The sequence below is a fragment of the Neopsephotus bourkii genome, unplaced genomic scaffold, assembly GCF_033783945.1.
Source record: "Neopsephotus bourkii isolate Nb327-2 ecotype Australia unplaced genomic scaffold, CSIRO-AGI_Nbou_v1 NB_1373, whole genome shotgun sequence".
Lineage (NCBI taxonomy): Eukaryota > Metazoa > Chordata > Aves > Psittaciformes > Psittacidae > Neopsephotus > Neopsephotus bourkii.
The window spans coordinates 5517739-5537473 of NW_026901852.1; the positions used below are offsets into that span (position 1 = coordinate 5517739).

At 41.3% G+C, this 19735-nt stretch overlaps 1 protein-coding gene across 1 annotated transcript in view; it reads right to left on the bottom strand.

Annotated features, from left to right (window-relative positions):
* The window catches only part of PLB1 (phospholipase B1), a 75145-nt gene that overhangs the window by 47023 nt on the left and 8387 nt on the right, over positions 1 to 19735 (bottom strand). The window contains exons 11-21 of the mRNA XM_061367253.1: positions 17832 to 17910; positions 17078 to 17196; positions 16058 to 16136; positions 9115 to 9183; positions 8279 to 8359; positions 6730 to 6796; positions 5985 to 6043; positions 4877 to 4950; positions 3495 to 3538; positions 2552 to 2660; positions 1613 to 1664 (exon numbers count right to left, since the gene is read on the bottom strand). Of these exons, the coding sequence (XP_061223237.1) occupies positions 1613 to 1664; positions 2552 to 2660; positions 3495 to 3538; positions 4877 to 4950; positions 5985 to 6043; positions 6730 to 6796; positions 8279 to 8359; positions 9115 to 9183; positions 16058 to 16136; positions 17078 to 17196; positions 17832 to 17910 (832 nt within the window). The remainder of the gene's footprint in view (positions 1 to 1612; positions 1665 to 2551; positions 2661 to 3494; positions 3539 to 4876; positions 4951 to 5984; positions 6044 to 6729; positions 6797 to 8278; positions 8360 to 9114; positions 9184 to 16057; positions 16137 to 17077; positions 17197 to 17831; positions 17911 to 19735) is intronic.

The window sequence follows — 19735 nt, forward strand, 5'->3', positions numbered from 1 at the left end:
ATTGAGTGACTTTTCCTGCAGTTCTTAGAATATATCTTCATTGCAAAAATGATGGTATATCTTTTTACTGTGTTATAAATAATGCAGCTATCTCACTGGAAAACCCTGGAGGGCGATATGTTTCAGTCTTGCTGTGAGACAAACTGCAAAGAATAGAGGGGCAATATTAACTCTATCTAAGAATACCAGTAAAAGAATAGCACTTTTTCCTCTGAAAGGATTTTGCAGAGGGATAGCTAATGCAGGGTAATTGCACTATAGTTAAACACACACCTTCTTAGCTTTGAGGAATGGTTCAGATCTGCTCAGTACAATGATGTTGTACTTGGTATCTTTACACTTCAATTTCAGTGCAAAACACCACTAAGAAAAGCAGCAATAGTACATCAGCCTCAAGTGGTTTAAAAAAATCTATCTTCAGAGACAGAAGGCAACATATTCCAACTAGTAAAACACACTGTTCAGTAGGCTGGTCTCAAAATGTACTTATCTAAATCAAGAGAGGGGAAAATTTCCTCCCGCACTAACCAGGTCTTTTAAAAAGAGGAAAAGAAAGGAGCTCTTAAACCAAAGATCTTTACATGATCTTTAATATGAACAGGCTTTCTAGTCAGGAAGAAGTTCATTAGTTAAATAAAAGGTATTTGCGTTCATTACTGTTGCGTGGTGTTCCCAAGGCAATAGATACGACACAATATAAGTATAGTAGTACTTATAAGACTTGAATGGTTTGAATTTAAACCCTCCAACTGCTTCATTGTTAGTTGCTAATCCTTTTACTCTCATTTCAGATAGACATCAGAGTGAAATCTTGTTTATGAGAAAGTGAACCAAAAAAAGAAGGTACTGCAAATATTTTTGCCAGTATGAATATTTACCAGGGTACTTATACCAGACACGCACACAGAGTTATCTTGAAGGCCTTTTGGCTGCTTTCCAAATGCACAAGGTAATATAATGTAACAGGTCACTGATTGCATAGGACATTTGTCAAATTACAAATAGCAAACCTTCAAAACACCAGTCGAGGTGAAAACCATGCAAGTGATCCTCAGCCTAATGTGTGCTTTACAGAACATAAATCGACTCATTCCTAACAATAAATGTGTAAGTCAAAAATCAGCTGATGTCTCAAGAAGGGACTACATTGTTTTTAAGGAAACAAGTCTTTTCCTCATTTCACATGTTCAAGCACCATGATTTGCACTTGAAAAGCTTTCCTTCAACACCCTAGCAGGTATCATTATTGCTGGAAAACCCATGTGCTTACAAGATAATTAATAGTACCAGAGGCAAATCCTAGCAGAAGTGAAGTTCGTCATCTTACACGGTGACATAGGTTGGGAGGGGAAACGACAGCAGGGAACTTACAAGCCACTTGTCGTAAAAATGATAAGAAGATTACAATTATCTGGGTTTGATAGTAGCTATCACACGGTGTCATTTAAGACAAAGCTATGGATTATTCTGTGCTGACTCACCCTGCACTGGGGAATATTACACTGTACACTGCTGTAGCTTTCATGTTTGGCATCCACTGTTGGCATCTGCCTGAAACTAATGCTGCCAAAGTAACTTCATTCTAAAGATATTAGTGACATGTTAAACTCACAGTATCATTCTTCATGCGGTCCACCAGCCTTCTAACCTGCGCAGGAACGTTCCTAAAAATAGCAGAAAAATAAAGTCCTAACAAATCAAATAATAAAAGTGAAAACAGAATCCTGCATAGAGAGCAAGGCAAAGAGGAAAGCTGATGAATGGACATCCCTCACGTAATGGGTAAGAAAACCTAGGAAAGTCCAATTTTCATTGGATTAAAGCTATGATACCCCAAAAAGGCTATATTTTGAGACAGTGGTGGGGAAAAAAAAAAGAGAAAACAACTAGCATCCAACAGGCACTTGACCACTTTGCAAATGCTGCATAGTTACACTTTTACAAGCTATATAGAAAATGCACTGTGCCACCACAAAATAAATGTACTTTGTTCCTTTCCAGCTTCAGGCAGATGCTGCTGGTGGGCATATCACTGAAGCACCCGTGCATGTATCAATGGCGTCAAGCCACTGAGATGTCTTATAAGAAGTGCTTCTGAGAGAAGAATATATGATATGACTTTCACTGAAGACTGAGCATAGTGGTCCCTAGTTAATGTCCAGATCTACCACAGAGTGACCATAAGCAATCCACAATTCCCTCTTAGTTCCTCTACACAAACTCTTGACAAGAGGCTTTGAATATCCCTCCTATGAAACGGAGATATTTTTCTCTGCCTCGCAACACAGATGTGAAGCTTTTTGAGTAGTGCTTGTGAAGTGCCTTGGGCTTCTTGGTTGAGGATACTAGAGAAAGCATTGCTTTTGCTGCTAATTTGGCATAGGTTGGAAACAATCCCATTTCTTGGCCTTCATGCTAGAGTTGGGCTAATGAAGGTCTAGCAGCCTTTTATTATGCTCCTGACAAAGTCCAGGTTATGGGTCCTTTTTTAGTTAGACCTGAGTTTTAAAGAAATACCACTTTCTGTTAAAATTTAGAGCTTTCCTCTTACTCAGCACAATCCCCTGCCACCGCCTGGTTGAGTGCAGCATTATCTGTAGTCTCCCTTCCAGTGCCAGTGGAATACCCTATCAAGGATGGGTTGAACTCACGAAGAATATCTGCAGAAAAAGACAGCACCCTGAAATGTTGCTTACTGCAGCAGGTAGAGAATGAGGTTATCAAGATTCAATCTTAGTAAAAGATCATTAAAAAGCTTTGTGAGATCCTATCAAAAAAACGAGCCTTTAAGTATAATAAATGTGGAGTTTCATCACCGTACAACTATTTCCTTGCCTTCAAGATTTCTGCATTTCATGAATTCAGATATCTCATGACCTTACACGATCATCCTGGCTAGCAATGCTATTTTGCCTGGTAAGCGAGGCCAAGTAACCCTACACTCAGGCAGCAGGCTCCCATGCCATCATACTCTAACTGCAGATGAACTGGAATCAAATCCTTTAGCCTGATCTCCCCAGATGTATTAACTCCAAAGACCCAAGATTCCCTTCTACATCTTAGGTTACAAACCAGCCTTGCAAACAACCAGATCTGATGCCCTGACCTCTAAAAAGCATGTAAAATCTGATCTTGTAATGTGATCCTTCTCCTGCCTAAAACAACTTTCCCATACAGTTAAAATAGTTTCTTTAGGCTGTGATCTGAGATCTTTGATTCCTCTATCCCCAACACATTTTGGACAGAACTATAACCAACAGAAGAACACTGAAACAACCAAATCCCTTGGAATTACAAAACACATAGTTAATTCATGCACAGAAAATTACAGCCTGGTTGTTATGCAACTTTCACTCAGCACTGGGCATTGAATACAAACAGATTGATTCCGTCATGCTATATATTAAATCTTTCTTTATGTCTTCTTTTATAACAGCAGCTGTTTTGATAAACAGCTCCAGGTATTTATCAGGTTTATGGAAAAAGGCACTTACTTGCTAGTGTCGTGACCGTGCTTATGTTTTCATTTCCTCCAACACTGTTAAAAAGAAAGAACAAGAAAAAAGTGTTCCAAGATATGATGGGCTTCGTAAGGCAGTGGACTAAGTAAGAGAGCTCCCCCTTTTGGGGTTTCTACACATGTACATAGCACATTTTGTGGCTATACTAAATCAAAGCAAGCTGTTTGCGTGCATACCAAAGGGGTCACGAAATCAGAGACTCTGTCATAACCATAATAACCATAATTAAAAGCCCTGTACACTAGCTGCCCTTTCAATTCTCGCGTGGTTTGGCAGATGTTCAAACCTAGCTGAAAGAAATGAGAATTTTGAAAAGCTGCCATCTTTGCTATTGTTGTCCCTATTAAAATATTTATTACTGCCATTTTTAGTTAACAAACCCTTCGTATCCATAACAACAAGTTCTAAAAGCATACATCTCAAAGTGCTAAGTAACTCAATACCTTTCGCCTCCCCATTTCACCCAGCTGGAAGAATACTACTAGACTGCTAAAATTCACCATATGTCTGTGTGCTCTTTACTCTCCTTCATGCTGTAGAAAATGTTAGGATACTTTTTCCTCCAAAACGTCAGCAGATTATTGTCATAGATCAAAATACAAAAAGTTGAACACCTCTACAGTATCTCTTTGATTTGGAATAGAATACTTTGAAGTGCTCTAGTACTTGTTTAAACTGCTTGGAGCTGCAGTAAGAAACAATGAACAGAAAATCAGCCTAACAGGTTTGGTATTAAATCATATAGTTGCAGAATAACAAGTGAACAAGATTGCCTTTCTTCAGGGTGGCCTTTTGACATGTCTAATAAAATCCTGCCTATGTACGTTTGTACTGATTAATTGTTCTGTGTGATGCAAGCAGTACTGAAAAAGGGTGAAGGAAACAGGTACTGCATATGAAACAGCAGCAAAAAAGGATCCTGTTTTGACTTCTTGTAGACCACTGATTTTAAACGTGGCAAATGAGTGGTGTGGGCCACAGTGTGGAAGAGCAGACAGGATACAGAAAGAGCAGGGAGAGAAACAAGTGATACAATGGTGCTGAGATCTACAAGTCTCCTTCGCATTAGCTAAACCATGAGAGGAAAAAGAGACCATCTTAACAAGGGCCCCATTTCATCTGAGTATCTAGGTCTATTCCAGCCATGCTACATTGTACTCTACATAGCCACTAGTTTGAGTATATTCTTTATCATGAGTAATACACACCCATGTGCCTCCATGCAAACCTTAAAGTCAAATTCACTCTCCACAAGGCCCCATTTGCTACAAAGCCAACTACATATATCAAAACCCAAGAAAATGGATTCCCTTCCCTTTGGGTGGATTGAAGTGGTGGAAATTCTTGGGACTCACCTCCAAGACAGACCTCGGTATTGAGTCAGGACATCCAGGACATCATGAGGTTTGGATGCTGCCCCATTAGCTGCCTGGAAGCAGAAGAGGAGTTGAAAATAAACATTGCTACAGTAACTAGCTCTCTGACTGATCTTAGTGAAAATAATTGAAGAGTACATTAATGAAGCAAGCTACGTCATGTTCCCAAAATAAACCAGATCCTTTCTCTCAAGAGGATCAAGGGCTGAGGGTATTTTAACTCTGAGCCAGTGAATTACCCTCTTCTATCAACTTCTTCATTAGATTAAGCAGGGGAAAAAATGGTTGAGAATGTTCAAAATATTCGTATCCTGAATTTACATGAAGAATAAATAAGATAGCAATGGTCCTGAGTGAATAATTTGTTATAATACTCCTCATATTAAAAAGTGCTACAGTGATTTTATTTCTTCCCTCCCCCAGTTTCCCGAAGAAAGAAGGCTACAAGGATTTAATGCGGTAATCAGCACAGAACACACGAGAAACATGAACTACGATATGAGCAGTGAAACGATCGTCACTGGTTGAAGAATCACAGCCCGTTTACAGGTGATGAGTTTACAGAGTTCAAGGAACAGTGTTAAGAAAAGTCCTCAAGATAAGTTACACTTGGCACACCTGATGTTGTATTGCAATTTTACTCCAGTATTTAGTTAGTATAAATGGACATGGCTTTACAGGCTTTGATATTATCATATATTCAGATTTATCATATCCACACACTTATCTGCAGATTTTTTTCCTGTTTACACTGCTTACTGATGGCTTGGGAGCTGCCTAAAATCAATAAAGAAAAGCAATTGTTTCAAGTCCACTCCGGCAGGCTGGGCTTGCTGCTGCGCAATCTATTCTTGCAGCTCTTCCTTGTGTGACACTCTTGTGGACTTTAAATGGGAACTGTGCACGAGACTAATCTGTCTCGTGATCTGTTTCGTGACCAGTCAGCCCAGGTGGAGTGTAGGAAAGATTATGTGACAAATGTGTTTAGCTCAATAGGGTGTAACAGTATGCATTCTATTTCTCATGTTAGATATTCAGAAGTGCTTTTTCACTACCTAATGATGGTTATCCAGGGGCCTTTACTTACTGTGAGAGAATCTCCCAGGGCACCAATCACCCGAATATCTGCTGGTCTCAAATTATGAACTAACACATAAAAAACAAAGACAGTGTAAGGAAAAGAGGAAAGACAGAAAGCTTCAAATTGTGTTGGTCAGCATTGCAAAAACAGTATTTTAGTATTCATGACAGCATCAGCTCAGAACTGCAGGCATGAAAGGCATCAAATCAAAAATGATTGTTGGTACTATAGGCAGGTACTAGCTACAGCGACAAGGGAGGCAGTAAGATTTCAGTCTTGCATCTGTGCTTGCTCAAATACCTTTTAACTGGTGAAAATGACTAAAAAGCAGGCACAGCCTCTGTGCTAACACAGGCTGAAAATTTGGGGACAATCACAGCATCCAAGGGAAAACAAGTCCCACCTGGTGACAAAATTCCATGTGGCTTTTTGCACCCCAGACTGACAAAAGCCCCCATTCCATACATACAGTTTTTCCACCCCTGAACTGAAGAATGAACCCAACCACCTCCTGTCTTTTCCACTGTCATTTTGTTTGTACATGGAAGGTGCAGTTGCATAAGCTTTCACCATCCTGGAGGGACAATGTGTGTCTGGCTATACAACTACTTACGTTGTTCCAAAAAGGAGCAAAGCCACGGTCAATAGAGTGCACTGCTTCAAGTAAAAGTGTACCTATCTTAACTGAACCCAGTTCCTCTTTCTACAATTAAATGAAGTAGCTCTACAATACAATTGCATAGGGGCATACCTGAGACTGGAACTGTATCAGAGGGACCCTGGCCTAAACAGGGAATATTTGTTCCATAAGTTCTCTCCTGCAAAAACAAAGCACACATCAGGGCTTCACATCAGACTCACTATACTGTGGTCAGGATAAGTGATTTATGTCTCAGAGCATTAGATTAACAAACGTCCCGCATGCTTTGTATACCTCTACCCAGCTCACCCTGTCCTCAGGCCATGCCTACAAGTGCCCTTTGAAGGCAGACACAAGCTCAGACTGCTCAGAAGTTGCATGGCCATTTCGGTGCAATGCAGTTGTTGCCTACCTGTAGGGCCAGTTATTTCAGACTCTGTGCCATGGCTGTGCTCAGCTGGGCATCAGTTCTGTACTCCCATACTCCAATCGAGGTGAGCTCACATCTCTTTGTGAGAAAGAGTTTGAATGTCCCTGGAATGCACCAGCACTAAACTGTACCTTTGTCAGCAGGCTGTGAGCCTGCCTTCTCCGCATGCAGCTCTCTGTGTGCAGCCAGGGATTTGCCCTTCTGGCTCTTTTGGATTGCAGCCTACTAATGGAAACATCCCCAAGGTCTACTGTTAGTGAAAGCTGAGCGTCAGTACACCACACAGCAGACCACTGCGTAAGACTCAAGGATATGTGTTCCAGATGTCTCTACAGAGCTCTTTAGGTAGGCTAACTTGCCTAGGGAAAAGACACTCGTGTGTCTTGTCCCATTGCTTCATTTTGGTTTTATATTTTTTCATAAAACCAATCAAAACCCCAAACCCACAAACATGATGCAGTGATGCTTCTCACCTCCTACACCATAGCTACTACCGAAAATCAGGGTGGTAGGTACCATTGCCGCACACAGAGGTATATACACCGTGAGTAACTAACAAAACAGATGGTAACATTAAAATGAGAAGAGAAACTTGCATTACTATTCCGATGATATACAGGCCATTTTGAGTGCATATATAGTCTAGACACTATGTTCTGGGAGATGAAAATGAGCATTATCACCTCCCTTGGTAGCTGCTTGGGAGCACAAAGTTCTGCTCAGAATCAGAGTACCATGACAAAAAAGAGCATGGCTGTCGAGCTCCACACATCTCATTTGCAACCATCTCACACAAACAAAAAAAGAGAAAACCAAAAATTCCATTGTTCTTCATCTTCACTATGGTGTAAATGAGACGAATCCAGACTCACACAGTGGTGTGAGACTGATCTGATCTAGTTTCCTCCACGGTAGGACTAAACGGCCCCATTTTCTCTCTCTGCTTAACCCAGGGAAATTAACATTGTTATCCAGATGTTTAAAAAAGATTCTTAACTGTGAAGGTAAGATGCACTTTAGGCTGGCTGAACACACCTTAAATCACACTTTACAAAACCCACGTGCTATTAAACATCTGACTACTTAGTCAAGCATGGAAATAAAGAGCTGGAGTTCTGTATTTAGTTTTCCTGGGTAGCACTGTTTAATCAGGCTACAACACACTCTCGCCCACCTGCCCTACTCCCTGGAATATACTCAGTCCATATGATGCAAACAGTCCTACTATACCTGAGATGTTTCTTTGGTGTTTAATGTCTCCGGAGAGGATGAGTAGTTACTGTTTCTGTATGTGAACAAATATGGATTTTCCTGCAAGAGAGTGGAAATGCTAGTGGAAACACAGTCTGCTTCCGGCTAGATTTTCCAAGAGGAGAGCAGTAATTTTTGGATGACTGCACTAGTGAAGTAAACCAGGTTAGACCTGAAAATGAATCCCTGGTATGCTCTATAGGCACAGCACCACCTCTTGCCTTAAACTTAACATCAAACAAAACAGATAATTGAATTTCTTTGATGTTTTAATTGCTGCTCAGTGAGGCCTTTGGGTGCCAGTAATATTTTATCACTATCAAATTACTGAAGTCAGAGCTTAAATTCAAAAGCATTCAAGAACCTGTTCTTCGAACCAAAGATGCTCAGAGCCTGAAGATATTACTGTGTTACTGACAGCTCCAGGGGCCAAAATCACTAAACCCGACAGCAGACAGAGTCAAATCACAGAAAAGCCAAGTTATACAAAAATACATAGACTTAGTTTTATTGCTGACACACCTCTGATCTGCAATTAACAAATTCAGGTTAGCCGGTTATATTTTGAGTAAAAAAACCTGACACGGTAAGATGATTGAACTAAGTTTTGTCAGAAGTTTTTCATTTCATAAAGATAAAGCCCTGAAAAAAAGACTCTGTGCCAATGAGCTTTAAGAACACTGAATTTTTACCAGTGCAATGCCTTGGCCAAGTTCGTGCTCCCAACAGTTTCAGAAAATGACAACGCCATTTGGAAACCTGGAAGTTCTCCAAAGAGTAAATAAAATCTCACAGCAATAAGGAAGCCCTTTTACCTGAGATGTACACTGAACCTGAAACGGTTTTGTGACACCATAAGGTTGCTTCTGTCCAACTGGCTCCATCTGGAAAAGGAGAGAACAGAGGAATTGCACGCACTCTGTGTGTGGGAGGTGGGGGAAGGAAGGGAGAGCATCAGCAACCCAAAGGCTGTAGTGCCTGGAGTTTTTCCAGCATGTCCATATATATGTTTGAAACTTGTTTTGCTTATGATAAATATTTATTTATGTATAACAAACCACATGAATACCTAAGTAAGGAATTGAAAACAAGGCCTCTCACATGATTAGACTGTCATCCCACCATGATTAAAACAACCATCCACCCATTAACTCTGCTCTTGGGAATGCCAATCCTGCAAGTGTTTTTTCCCCACAAGGCATAGATCTGATACTACAATATTCAGCTACTTGCAGTTAAGCTGCTATTTATCAGCTCAACCATAGTAACTGTAGACAAACTCTAGATAAGCAAAGCTTAAACCATCCTCATGATTAGTTCCGCCTCCCCCTGCCTTATGGTACACAGCTTAAACTTCACTGCCATTTGCAAGCCAGTTTTACTTCCCACCTGGGCTGGGTATGACAAAGCAAAGGGTGGGTTGCCACAGCTCAGCTACCTGGTGACAACAGCAGTCTGCCCATCCTCCCAGGATTTACCCACTGCCACTCGCAGGCAGTGAAACCATGCTCACAAATGCTTAAGAAAGGCACACTTGGGAGTTTACAGTTTAGAGTTTTCACATGAGAGTATAAAGAAACACAGAAGTTTTTGAGTTGGAGGAAAAGCAACTTTGAGTAGATTGAAAATCTGAAGTAAATACAGTATCACTGAAACTGCTTGGAAAATGAAGTTTAGACTCACGATTAGACACTGAAAGCTTGGGTAAGTCCACATTGCTGTACCTCAGAAGCAGAAAGTACAAAATCCCTAATACAAAACTAAAAGTCTTCCATTTGGTGATACATTCATGTTGCACTAACTTCTTACCCTCTGTCTCATGAACACTATCTTTAAGTACTGCTGCTGCAAGCTCAGTTTGCAACAAATGTGACATATAGTCACACACCAATCCTATGGTGGCTGTAGCCCATGCAATGAAAAGCTTGCTAATTTATCCCACCTTATCTACATTTTCATACATCTTAGACAACATCAAAAGGTGACTCTAACTCTCCATAAAGGGTTGATAATATTTGTATTTGTTGGCCTCCTTCTAACAAGATGGAGAGGGGATTGTTGTTAATGAAAAATTACGGAATGGTTCAATACTGACAACACAAAGAATCACTGCTGGGTGCTAATTAAATAGCAATCACACCCAAAGGAGCTGGCCACTGGTTTAGATTCCTCAGTGAACGTCTGCTCAGCTTGCACCAGCAGCAGCAGCTGCCAGAAGCAGCGGGCTAAAGAAACAGTATTGAAGGGACTAGAAAATACAACAATAGCAGGCTTAATGTCACCAATACATTCTGAGCAGGGATGTTATATTCTGGTCTGGTTGTTCCATCAATGAAAATAATGGGAAAATTCAGAGAAATAGAGGCTTATAGAGTTGATATTCTTTGAAAGAAACATTTGAAGAAACAGTCTGTGCTTTTTTGAGAGACATAGGAATACAAGGAATGTACCTGAAACACAAAATAATGAAGCTCAGAGAAGAGATACACTGGGAGCTGGCACTTTCCTATCCTCCTAGGACAAAACAGCATAGCTATTTAATGACAACCTTAAAAGAATGTATTTTGCTTCCAACACAGAACCATCCCGCAGGACATGGGACAACAGTGGTGTTTCTTAGCTAGGAATGAATTTCAGACAAGTATTAGACACTTGTATGTTGTTGGCAGTTGGGAGATGAGAATGAATTTCCCCAGGAGGCAACTAATTCCAGATGGCCCAGAGACACTGCTCTCTCAGCAAAGACACACAGCTCCCATGCAGTAATGCTGCAAGGTCCTGCTCAGGAAATTGGGGACCAAGCCCGTATCGTGGTCACTTAAAATGTTCCATGAATTCCAGCACATTTGTCATGCAGGTAAATTAGTGTGGAGGTCTGCTCTGGTGCTGTAGCAGTTTCTAAGTCAGTATAAACCCCTGAATGCAGAACAGGGGCACAGGCAGCTTCCTGCAGTGCTGTTCCCATTCAGGTTCTTGCCCTGTTTCATTTTCCATCTTGGTCGTGGGATAGGGCTTCTGTTACACAAAAGAATGCCAGACACAAAAGCAAGAGCTTCTTGAGTAAATTCTTAACACTCATGAAAGCTTTGCTCCTGGATGTATTTCCAGAGATAAAATCGTAGGCAATTGCCAAAATTAATCAATCAGGCTCTGTAGCTGATACTCAAGGCTGTCCAAGTAAATAATCAACCTCTCTCAGCTTTTCCTATCTACCCAATGTCATTCAGCTACTCAATGTCATTTAGCTGACTTTTGTGTGATGTGTTCAGCTTAAGAATTGATTTGCTCCTAGTAGCTAGTAATGTTACGGTAAAACATCCAGCCATGCCGAGGACAAGTCCTTAGCGCTTGCTAGCTCAGCTAATTCTCAGTCAGAATGAAGTGCAGTCCTACTGCCAACTGCCACCAGATTTTCAAGGTTTTGCCCTTTGGCCAATAAGCAGGTAATCATTTCAAGAAAAAGGCTTGTCCCAAGCCTCAGCACAAGGTAAGGGCAGCCTGGCAGACAGGAGGAGGAAGAGGAGGAGGGAAATTCTCTGAAGGCTCCTCATTCTGCTGTGTTTGCTGCTTGGCAAGTCTTGATCTTGATTTCCTATCAGTTCCAAAATACTGCATTGTGGGTGGGTTGGTTTTGTACTTAAAGCAGTCAGCATAAACCATTAGCTGGACTTCCCAGCAGAACTAGAGTGACCTTTACCAGGTAAGGACACCTGAAAGTGCTTTTTACACTGAAAGCATCTTCCATGTTGTCTGCTTTTGCAGCATGGCAGAACACCATCACAGGGAGACAAGGAACCAGCCCAGAGAGGTGTCCTTCTGGTGACTGCCAGCTGCATTAAGGAAATTTCACTAATCAAAGAGAAGGCAGAAAAACAGAGGGGAATCATAGAATCGGTCATAGAATACCCGGTTGGAAGAGACCTCAAGCATCATCTGGTCCAAAATTTCTAGGCAAAGCATGACCTACAGTAGATGTTCCAGGATGCTGTCCAGCCCTAATGCAGTCATCTGTAAAAGTACCACTTTATTTTGCTCATAGTTTTTCACCTCTGCTCTTCCAACAAAATGCTCCTAGTGTTTAAAGTGGCAAGAACAGTGGCAACACACCAAAGAATGAGATTCTCAAGGACAATGCCCAGGAGGCAAAATAAAGTCTATGCAGAAATAGGTTTGGGACATAAAAAAGAAGCAGAGGGAGAGAGGAAGACTCTTTTGCTAGCAGAAGATGCAAATAAAATATAATCTGAAAGGACAGGAGAAATTTGTTGCAAAATAAGTGTCAGAATTTGAGAGGCCAAGAAAGAGAAATCAGTGCTGACCTGACTATGTCTGCATGAGTTATTAAACTTCAGAAGACAAATCCTGGCCCTCTCCCATGATACAGAGCCTGGATTTGGAGGAGGCAATATACCTGTTTCACACTGAGGATGATACTCCATGTAAAGAATATTCAAGATGCTTAGTATTGGATTCTGCATAAACTGAAATCTAAAAAGCTGAATAGTAAGAGGCCATAGGAAAGAAAAAAAAAGATAAATAAGAGATATAGTATAGACTTGGAAAAAAATGAATGCGAAACCCGTAGAAGTACATGAACTCTGACAAAAAAAGGACATTACTCAAAGCTGGAGGTCAGCTTTGGTAAGCCCTAGGAAATACATTAGTTCAGGCTGATCTATTGCCACGGTTAGATGGAAAAAGCTGGTTCAGTTGTCCACCAGCCATTCCTGCTGGAGAGGCACAAAATGGGCTGGCAAACTGGTGGCACTGTGCTCCCTCTACAGTCGGAAGCATTCATTTTCTGTGTAAAACTTGTTCAGTCTTTAATTTCAATAATTTGCTGATGAAAAAAAACATGCCAAGCAGATGTAAAGTGGCACTTTTCACAACAAATTGTATGTCCATACTTTGTGTGGCTTGCTCCAAACTGGTTTCAATTTATTATCTGAAGGGGATATGCCACTGCTTTCTTGTGTCTTACAAATTATGTTTAGGTGATGGTAATTTTATGATGTAGGTGAATATCTCCAACACTGATGGTGACACTGAGGCATGGGCAGACAAGGTAACTTAGTTTCTTTTCACGGAATTGCCAGAACCAGAGAGAATGCTAAATTCACACTGCAGGAATCTGACTTTGTGTGTTTGCTTTGCTCATTCAACTAGCAAAACTGATTGCCAAGTGGGACTGAGGCAAAACAAAGATTAAAAAAGACAACGTGTATCTTACTACGACATCGGTTTTATGATAGAAGAATGGATGTAGGAACTTTGGCATCATCATGAGGAATTTCACAGATAACAGCAAAGGAGATATCTGAATGCAGCATGGTTATTTCAAGGCTAAAGCTTCAACAGCTGATCAATTTTTAACTCTTTGGCTCCTACTAACTAACCAAATTCCTACTAATTTTAACTAAAAGATAAAATCTCACCTCAGTGCTCTGCAAGGTCATGGAGCAGATCCTTAGGGAAACTATGTTAAGGCACATGGAAAATAAGGAGGTGACTGGTGACAGCTAACATGGCTTCGCAAAGGGCAAATAATGCCTGACAAATTTGGTGGCCTTCTACAATGGGATTACAATGGTGAACAGGGAAGAGCGACTGACCTCATTAACTGGACTTGTGCAAAGTATTAGACACTGTCCTGCGTGACATCCTTGTCTCTAAACTGGAGAGGCATGGATTTGACAAGAGGACCACTCAGTGGATAAGGAATTGGCTGGATGGTCAAACTCAGGGAGCTGTGGTCAACAGCTCAATGTCCAAGTGGACACCGGTGACAAGTGGTGGTCCTCAGGGGTCAGTATTGGGACAGGTGCTGTTCAACATCTTTGCTGGTGACACGGACAGTGGGATTGAGTGCATTCTCAGCAAGTCTGCCAATGACACCAAACTGTGTGGCACAGTTGATACGCTGGAGGGACGGGATGCCATCCAGAGGGACCTTACAGGCTTTAGAAGTTAGCCTGTATGAACTTCATCAAGGCCAAGTGCAAGGTCCTGCAACTGGGTTGGGGCAATCCCAAGCACAGATACAGGAGCGTGACCAGCAGGTCAGAGGAGGTGATTCTTCCCCTCTACTCCACTCTTATGAGACCACACCTGAAGTCATGTGTACAGCTCTGGAGCCCCAACACAAGAGTGATGTGGGCCTGCTTGAGCAAGTCCAGAGGAGGCCACAGAGACTATCAAAGTGCTGGAACACCCTTCCTATGAAGACAGGCTGAGAGAATTGGGGTTGTTCAGCCTGGAGAAAGCTCCAGGGAGACCTTTTTGGAGAGGAGCATTTTACAAGGACATGTAGGGTTAGGAAAAAAGGCAATAGCTTTAAACTGAAAGACAGGAGGTTCAGATAAGATCTTAAGAAGAAATTCTTTACTGTGAGGTTGGTGAGGCACTGGAACAGGCAGCCCAGAGAAGCTGTGGCTGCCCTATCCCTGGCAGTGTTCATGGCCAGATTGGACACAGGGGCTTGGAGTAACCTGGTCTAGTGGAAGGTGTCATTGTCTGTGGCAGGGGGTTGAAACTAGATGAAATTTAAAGTCAATTCCAACTTGAACCAGCCTATGATCTTTTATTAAAATGACTGTATGATTTTTCTAGCAATATTATTGGGTTGAATAAAAGCTTCTCCTGAAAATCCTGTTTTCTTTAAATGATCAAGGCTACAGTAGCATTACTACTGCCAGACTTAGCAACAAACGAAAGAACATGCCAGTGCATGGGTGTATTTTTAAATGTGGTTCACTAAAAGGCAGTTGCAGTTATCTTCATCCTTAAGATAATTTGGAGAGGCACAGGAATAGTAAGTGCTCTCAAATGAAGGTCTTATTAACACCCAGACTGCAAGACAAGCAAGAAAAGTCTTATATCTTCAGTCTAACTTAAACGGCTCTGGTGAACCCAAAACCATGCACTTGCTTTTTTGTCCTAGTCTTATTGAAAAACAACTCCTGTTTCTTCACTTGCCCCCACCATCCATTTTAAAATGCAAACCCCTGCAGCTGTATATGCATCCCCAGTGACACACAGTAGTGCTGTGTGTCAGCAGCTCAGGTGGGCAAAAGAAACAGCCTCCTACACATTCGGTTATTGTGTTCAAGGTCAGGTGAGAGTTGGAGAGCCCCTGGTCCTTTCAGACACCCTCTCCCACCCATTAGAAGGCACTGTTTGTTTGCTTTTCCCAGCTGGGTAGGACACCCAGCTCTTGAGGAGGTAACAGGAGTTTCTTAAGGCTGTCTATCACCTTTTTGCTATGAGCAACAGCAGCTGAGGCATGATGGTTAAGAAGGAGGCAATGTTAAGAGACTTGTTAGTAAAGGCAGTGGAATGGATACAGGACAGAGTATATAAAAGAGTATTATCACTATAATTTCAGGTTAGAATGAGCCTCACTTATCACTGTGCTGCCCTGTCACAGCGGTTAAACTAGCAAAAGAAGGGTTTGTCACAGCTCATTTACTCCATGAAACTTCCCAAAAGACTACTTTGGAAACCTTTCTATAAAGCTCTTCATAGTAAGTAGCAGCCACAGAACAGCAAGAGATTTGTCTTGGGAGCATAAGGCGTTTAGCATTAGCCGAGATCAGTCTCCCTGTACAGCTTAGGATAGCACTCATGGGGTGTTTTCTTTCCTATATTCTCTGTTCCCCTGCCTATTTGCTACTCGAAGCCACTCCACTGCTAGTGTGGAGCAGCTACCAGGCATCCATACTAAGTCCAGTAAGCAACAGTGTCTGTGGTACTGCTCACCATGTTGTTCCAGAGGCCCAAAGCCATGATGGCATAAACTTCTTCCAGGGTTTCCACTTGTGTCTTTGAAGTGGCATCCCTGACCTGAAAGAGAAAGCATTTTAAGCACTGGAAAACACTTAAGAGTATGGAAAGATGAGATATTCCATAGAAAAAGTCTCAATCCATAAAACAATATTCATATCCACAAGAATATCAATCTCTGGTACTCTCATTAAGCCACTTGTTGCCAATTTCAGTTACTACTGGTGCATTAAGACGGAACAAATGGTGGTCTTGTAAACAACTGCTGTACCTACCACTGTAAGGCTGCAGTGAGGGAACTGCACATCATCAGGACAGGACAACCAGAGCAACAACAAAGCAAAATCACAACAGTGACGTACAGGTGATGAGGGAAACATGCAGATATGATCACATAAGTGATTTGGAATAAACAACACTTCCTATAGCTAACACTTACATGCACTTAAAAAGTGGAAGCAGGCAGAACTTGTGTTAAGAGATCGTGCTTATGAATGAAAGTGACTGTTGGAAGAGTTTGGAAGATTATACATGGTGGTCTGCAGGTGTCATATCAGAAGAAATACAAAATTTACCTATGACATAACCTTAATCTTCCCCCCTTTCCACACACCCCCATTTTTAAATAGTTCTTGTTACCCACTTTTTGCCTTTGTTGCCAAACACACGTGAGCATAATCAGGGATGAATATGCTGATGACTACAAAGATATAGAAAACTATAAGCACTGACTATTTCCCAACATTTGTAGCCTAATCTACTGAGGTGCCACGACTTGATTTCTCCAGGAATATTGCATTCAAAGCCACGAGATCTCTGACTGATGCTGTTGGAAGCAAATCCTGCGCTCAGGCCCCCTCTGTCTGATCCTGAGGTGTGTTCTGCACATGCCTGACTAACCTTGTCTTCTAGCATTACACACAGCCTAGACAGGAAAGAGCCAGCTGAATAGAGTGCTGAATCTCAGCAGATACAAGCTAGAAAGAATGGAGCAACTCAAGTTTACTCACTGGTCTAAGCAGCAGATTTCTTTCTTGGAGAGAAGGCTGAAGAATGACAGTGAAGTCATCCTTCTGATCAAACGTCTTGGACTCCAGCAGTTTTTCCCAAGCATCCTGAATAAACAAACATTTAACCAGATAAGTATTATCAGGTAGAGAGTGTAATATGTGTGCAATTTGCCAGGGCTTAAAGATTATCCCCATTCCTAGTAAACCACAGTAATAAAATTGTGTAATCCAGAACAAAGACAGTATTTTAATGAAACCTTTTTAAACAACAATTGGAAACTCCTTGTAGCTATGAGAAAGCTACACTAATACACTATAATCTGAAAGGTTTAGCAAGGCAATGAAATGTCATGCTTATTGCTTCCCTGTCATTTTTAAAAGGAATTCCAGCCAGCTCTATTAGTCTTAACAGAAGGTTTCCCTTTTCTAAACCATGTGGCAGGCTACTGGACAAGATGGATCATTTTGTTGATGGGATATGACAAATCCTAGGTTGCCAAAAAGCGATATAGTCATTAGAAACTTCAATAGATACTAATATCACTCAGGTATAGAGAGAACATATCTCCAGTATTCCTGATTTAAGAAATGGGGTCAGGATTGCTGTGGATTTATGGTAAAAAGGCTGTTACTCAGCTTCCTCACTGCTATTCCTCCCTTAACTCCTCACTTCAGTCCAATCTGGAAAATGAATAGGCATGTCTATGAGAACCAAACAGCACAGAAGATGCCATACATACATAATAGGACCACCTCAATATGTTCTCATCTAATGGGGGGTGTTCACCAACACAGTTGCACTGATTCCTGCCTGGATTGCTGCAGAAAAGAATAAAAAACATGAACAACATTGTGAACCTCTGATAAACACGGAGCATCCTATTTTTTTATATAAACATAGAATAATCTATATTTCTAAATCCAGAGCTTTGAATAACTTCTGGATTTGAAAACCTATTCAGATGACAAATACACCAGACTTGGATTAGCACAGGGTCTTACAAACTAGCAGCATGCTCAGGCTTAAAATAGCAGCAGCAGTACATTTCAAGCATTTCCCTCTCTCTAGTCACATAGGAAAACTGAACACACTCAAAGCACTTCCACGTGAACTTTTGCCTTAGTAACAGCCACAGGACCTTCATTGAGAAATGTGAATGGAAGCTCAATGTTGTAAAAGCTTATATATGCTAAAGGATAGCCAGGCACTGTCAGGCAGCTAACCAGTCTCAGCCAGATTTCTAACCAGCAAGGTGAGATGTGCATGTGAGATACTTCTGCAGCTAGCTGGAAAACCCAGACCTCCCAAGGCTGTAGACAGGAACAAATAGGATACATCTAAGAATAATATCCAGCAAAGATATACTCAGTTGAAATTGCCTGGATGGTTTGGAATCATGGAATGGTTTGGGTTGGAAGGGACCTTAAAGATCATCTAGTTCCAAACCCCTGCCACCTGCTGGGACTGACAACACTTTTTTGTGAGTAAGTTAGTAAAAAAATAATAAAGGAAGGAACTTTAAAACCCAATTATGTCCCAGACTTCAATACTTAAAATTAGGTACTGATATGGGACTGGGAATATCAACCACTGTTGTCCTCCTGGATTCTTGAAATCTCATCTTTTGACACTTGCTTATGTTTTTGCTCAAAGTGCAGCTCGAAATGAAGTCTTGATAGCCCAATGCCAAGCCCTTTATCTGGGAGACAATCTGGGCCTGAGGCACAGATGAATCCAGGAGTTTACCAAACCGTGAAGTACAAGGCTTGCAAACTGGTAGAACTGTTCCACCAGATAAACACAGCTATAAGACCATGCTGACAGTGAGAAAGCATAATGCCTTAAGTTGAAAAGGAAACATAAAAACTGCTCAGAGGAAAAAAGATTAGATCTATTTAATTTTACTTTTTAAGACCTTCAACATATGGCAAGGCCCATATTCCTAAATCTATCTTTTCTACCTCTTATCTACCTGTCTCACATTTTTCCCCTTATTGCAGGAGATGTAAGCTAGAATGCTGCACGCAGTCACTCTCGACAAGGAAGGCTTCAATTCTGCTTATACTCGTTGCTAAGCACATGGTTACACAGCAGCCAGACCTGTTCCTTGATTGACTGAATGTATCCTGGGTTGTATATATGCAAAGCTTGTGAAACACTTCAGAATGACTATATTAGTACATGTGGTATCTTATGCCACAGGCACAGGAATAAAATTACTGTGGAGTAAGATGGAGTGTAATCTATCAGCTGTAAACTACTCCATCATAACTGTCCATGTGCACACTCCTACTCTAGACTAAATTGGGGCATAAACTACTCACACTTTCATTACAAGGTACTGAGAAAGCAAGATGGATGAAACCATCTATGCGTGTGGTTACCATAAGGAACTAACAAATCAGATGTTCACCATCCTACCATACCCTAAGCCCTAGCAGTAGTTTCCACATAACCTGACAATGTGCTTAGACCAATTGTTCATTTTGTGAACACTGATTCCTAAACTTTTAAAGAGCCTTTAGAATTTTTGACTCCAGAGTTACAGGGCAGAAGTAGCACTGACTGAGGAGCTGGGGGTAGGTAGATTGTGCAGACTTGTGACCATAATCACAGACAGCACTGGGTCTGTCTGGGATGGAG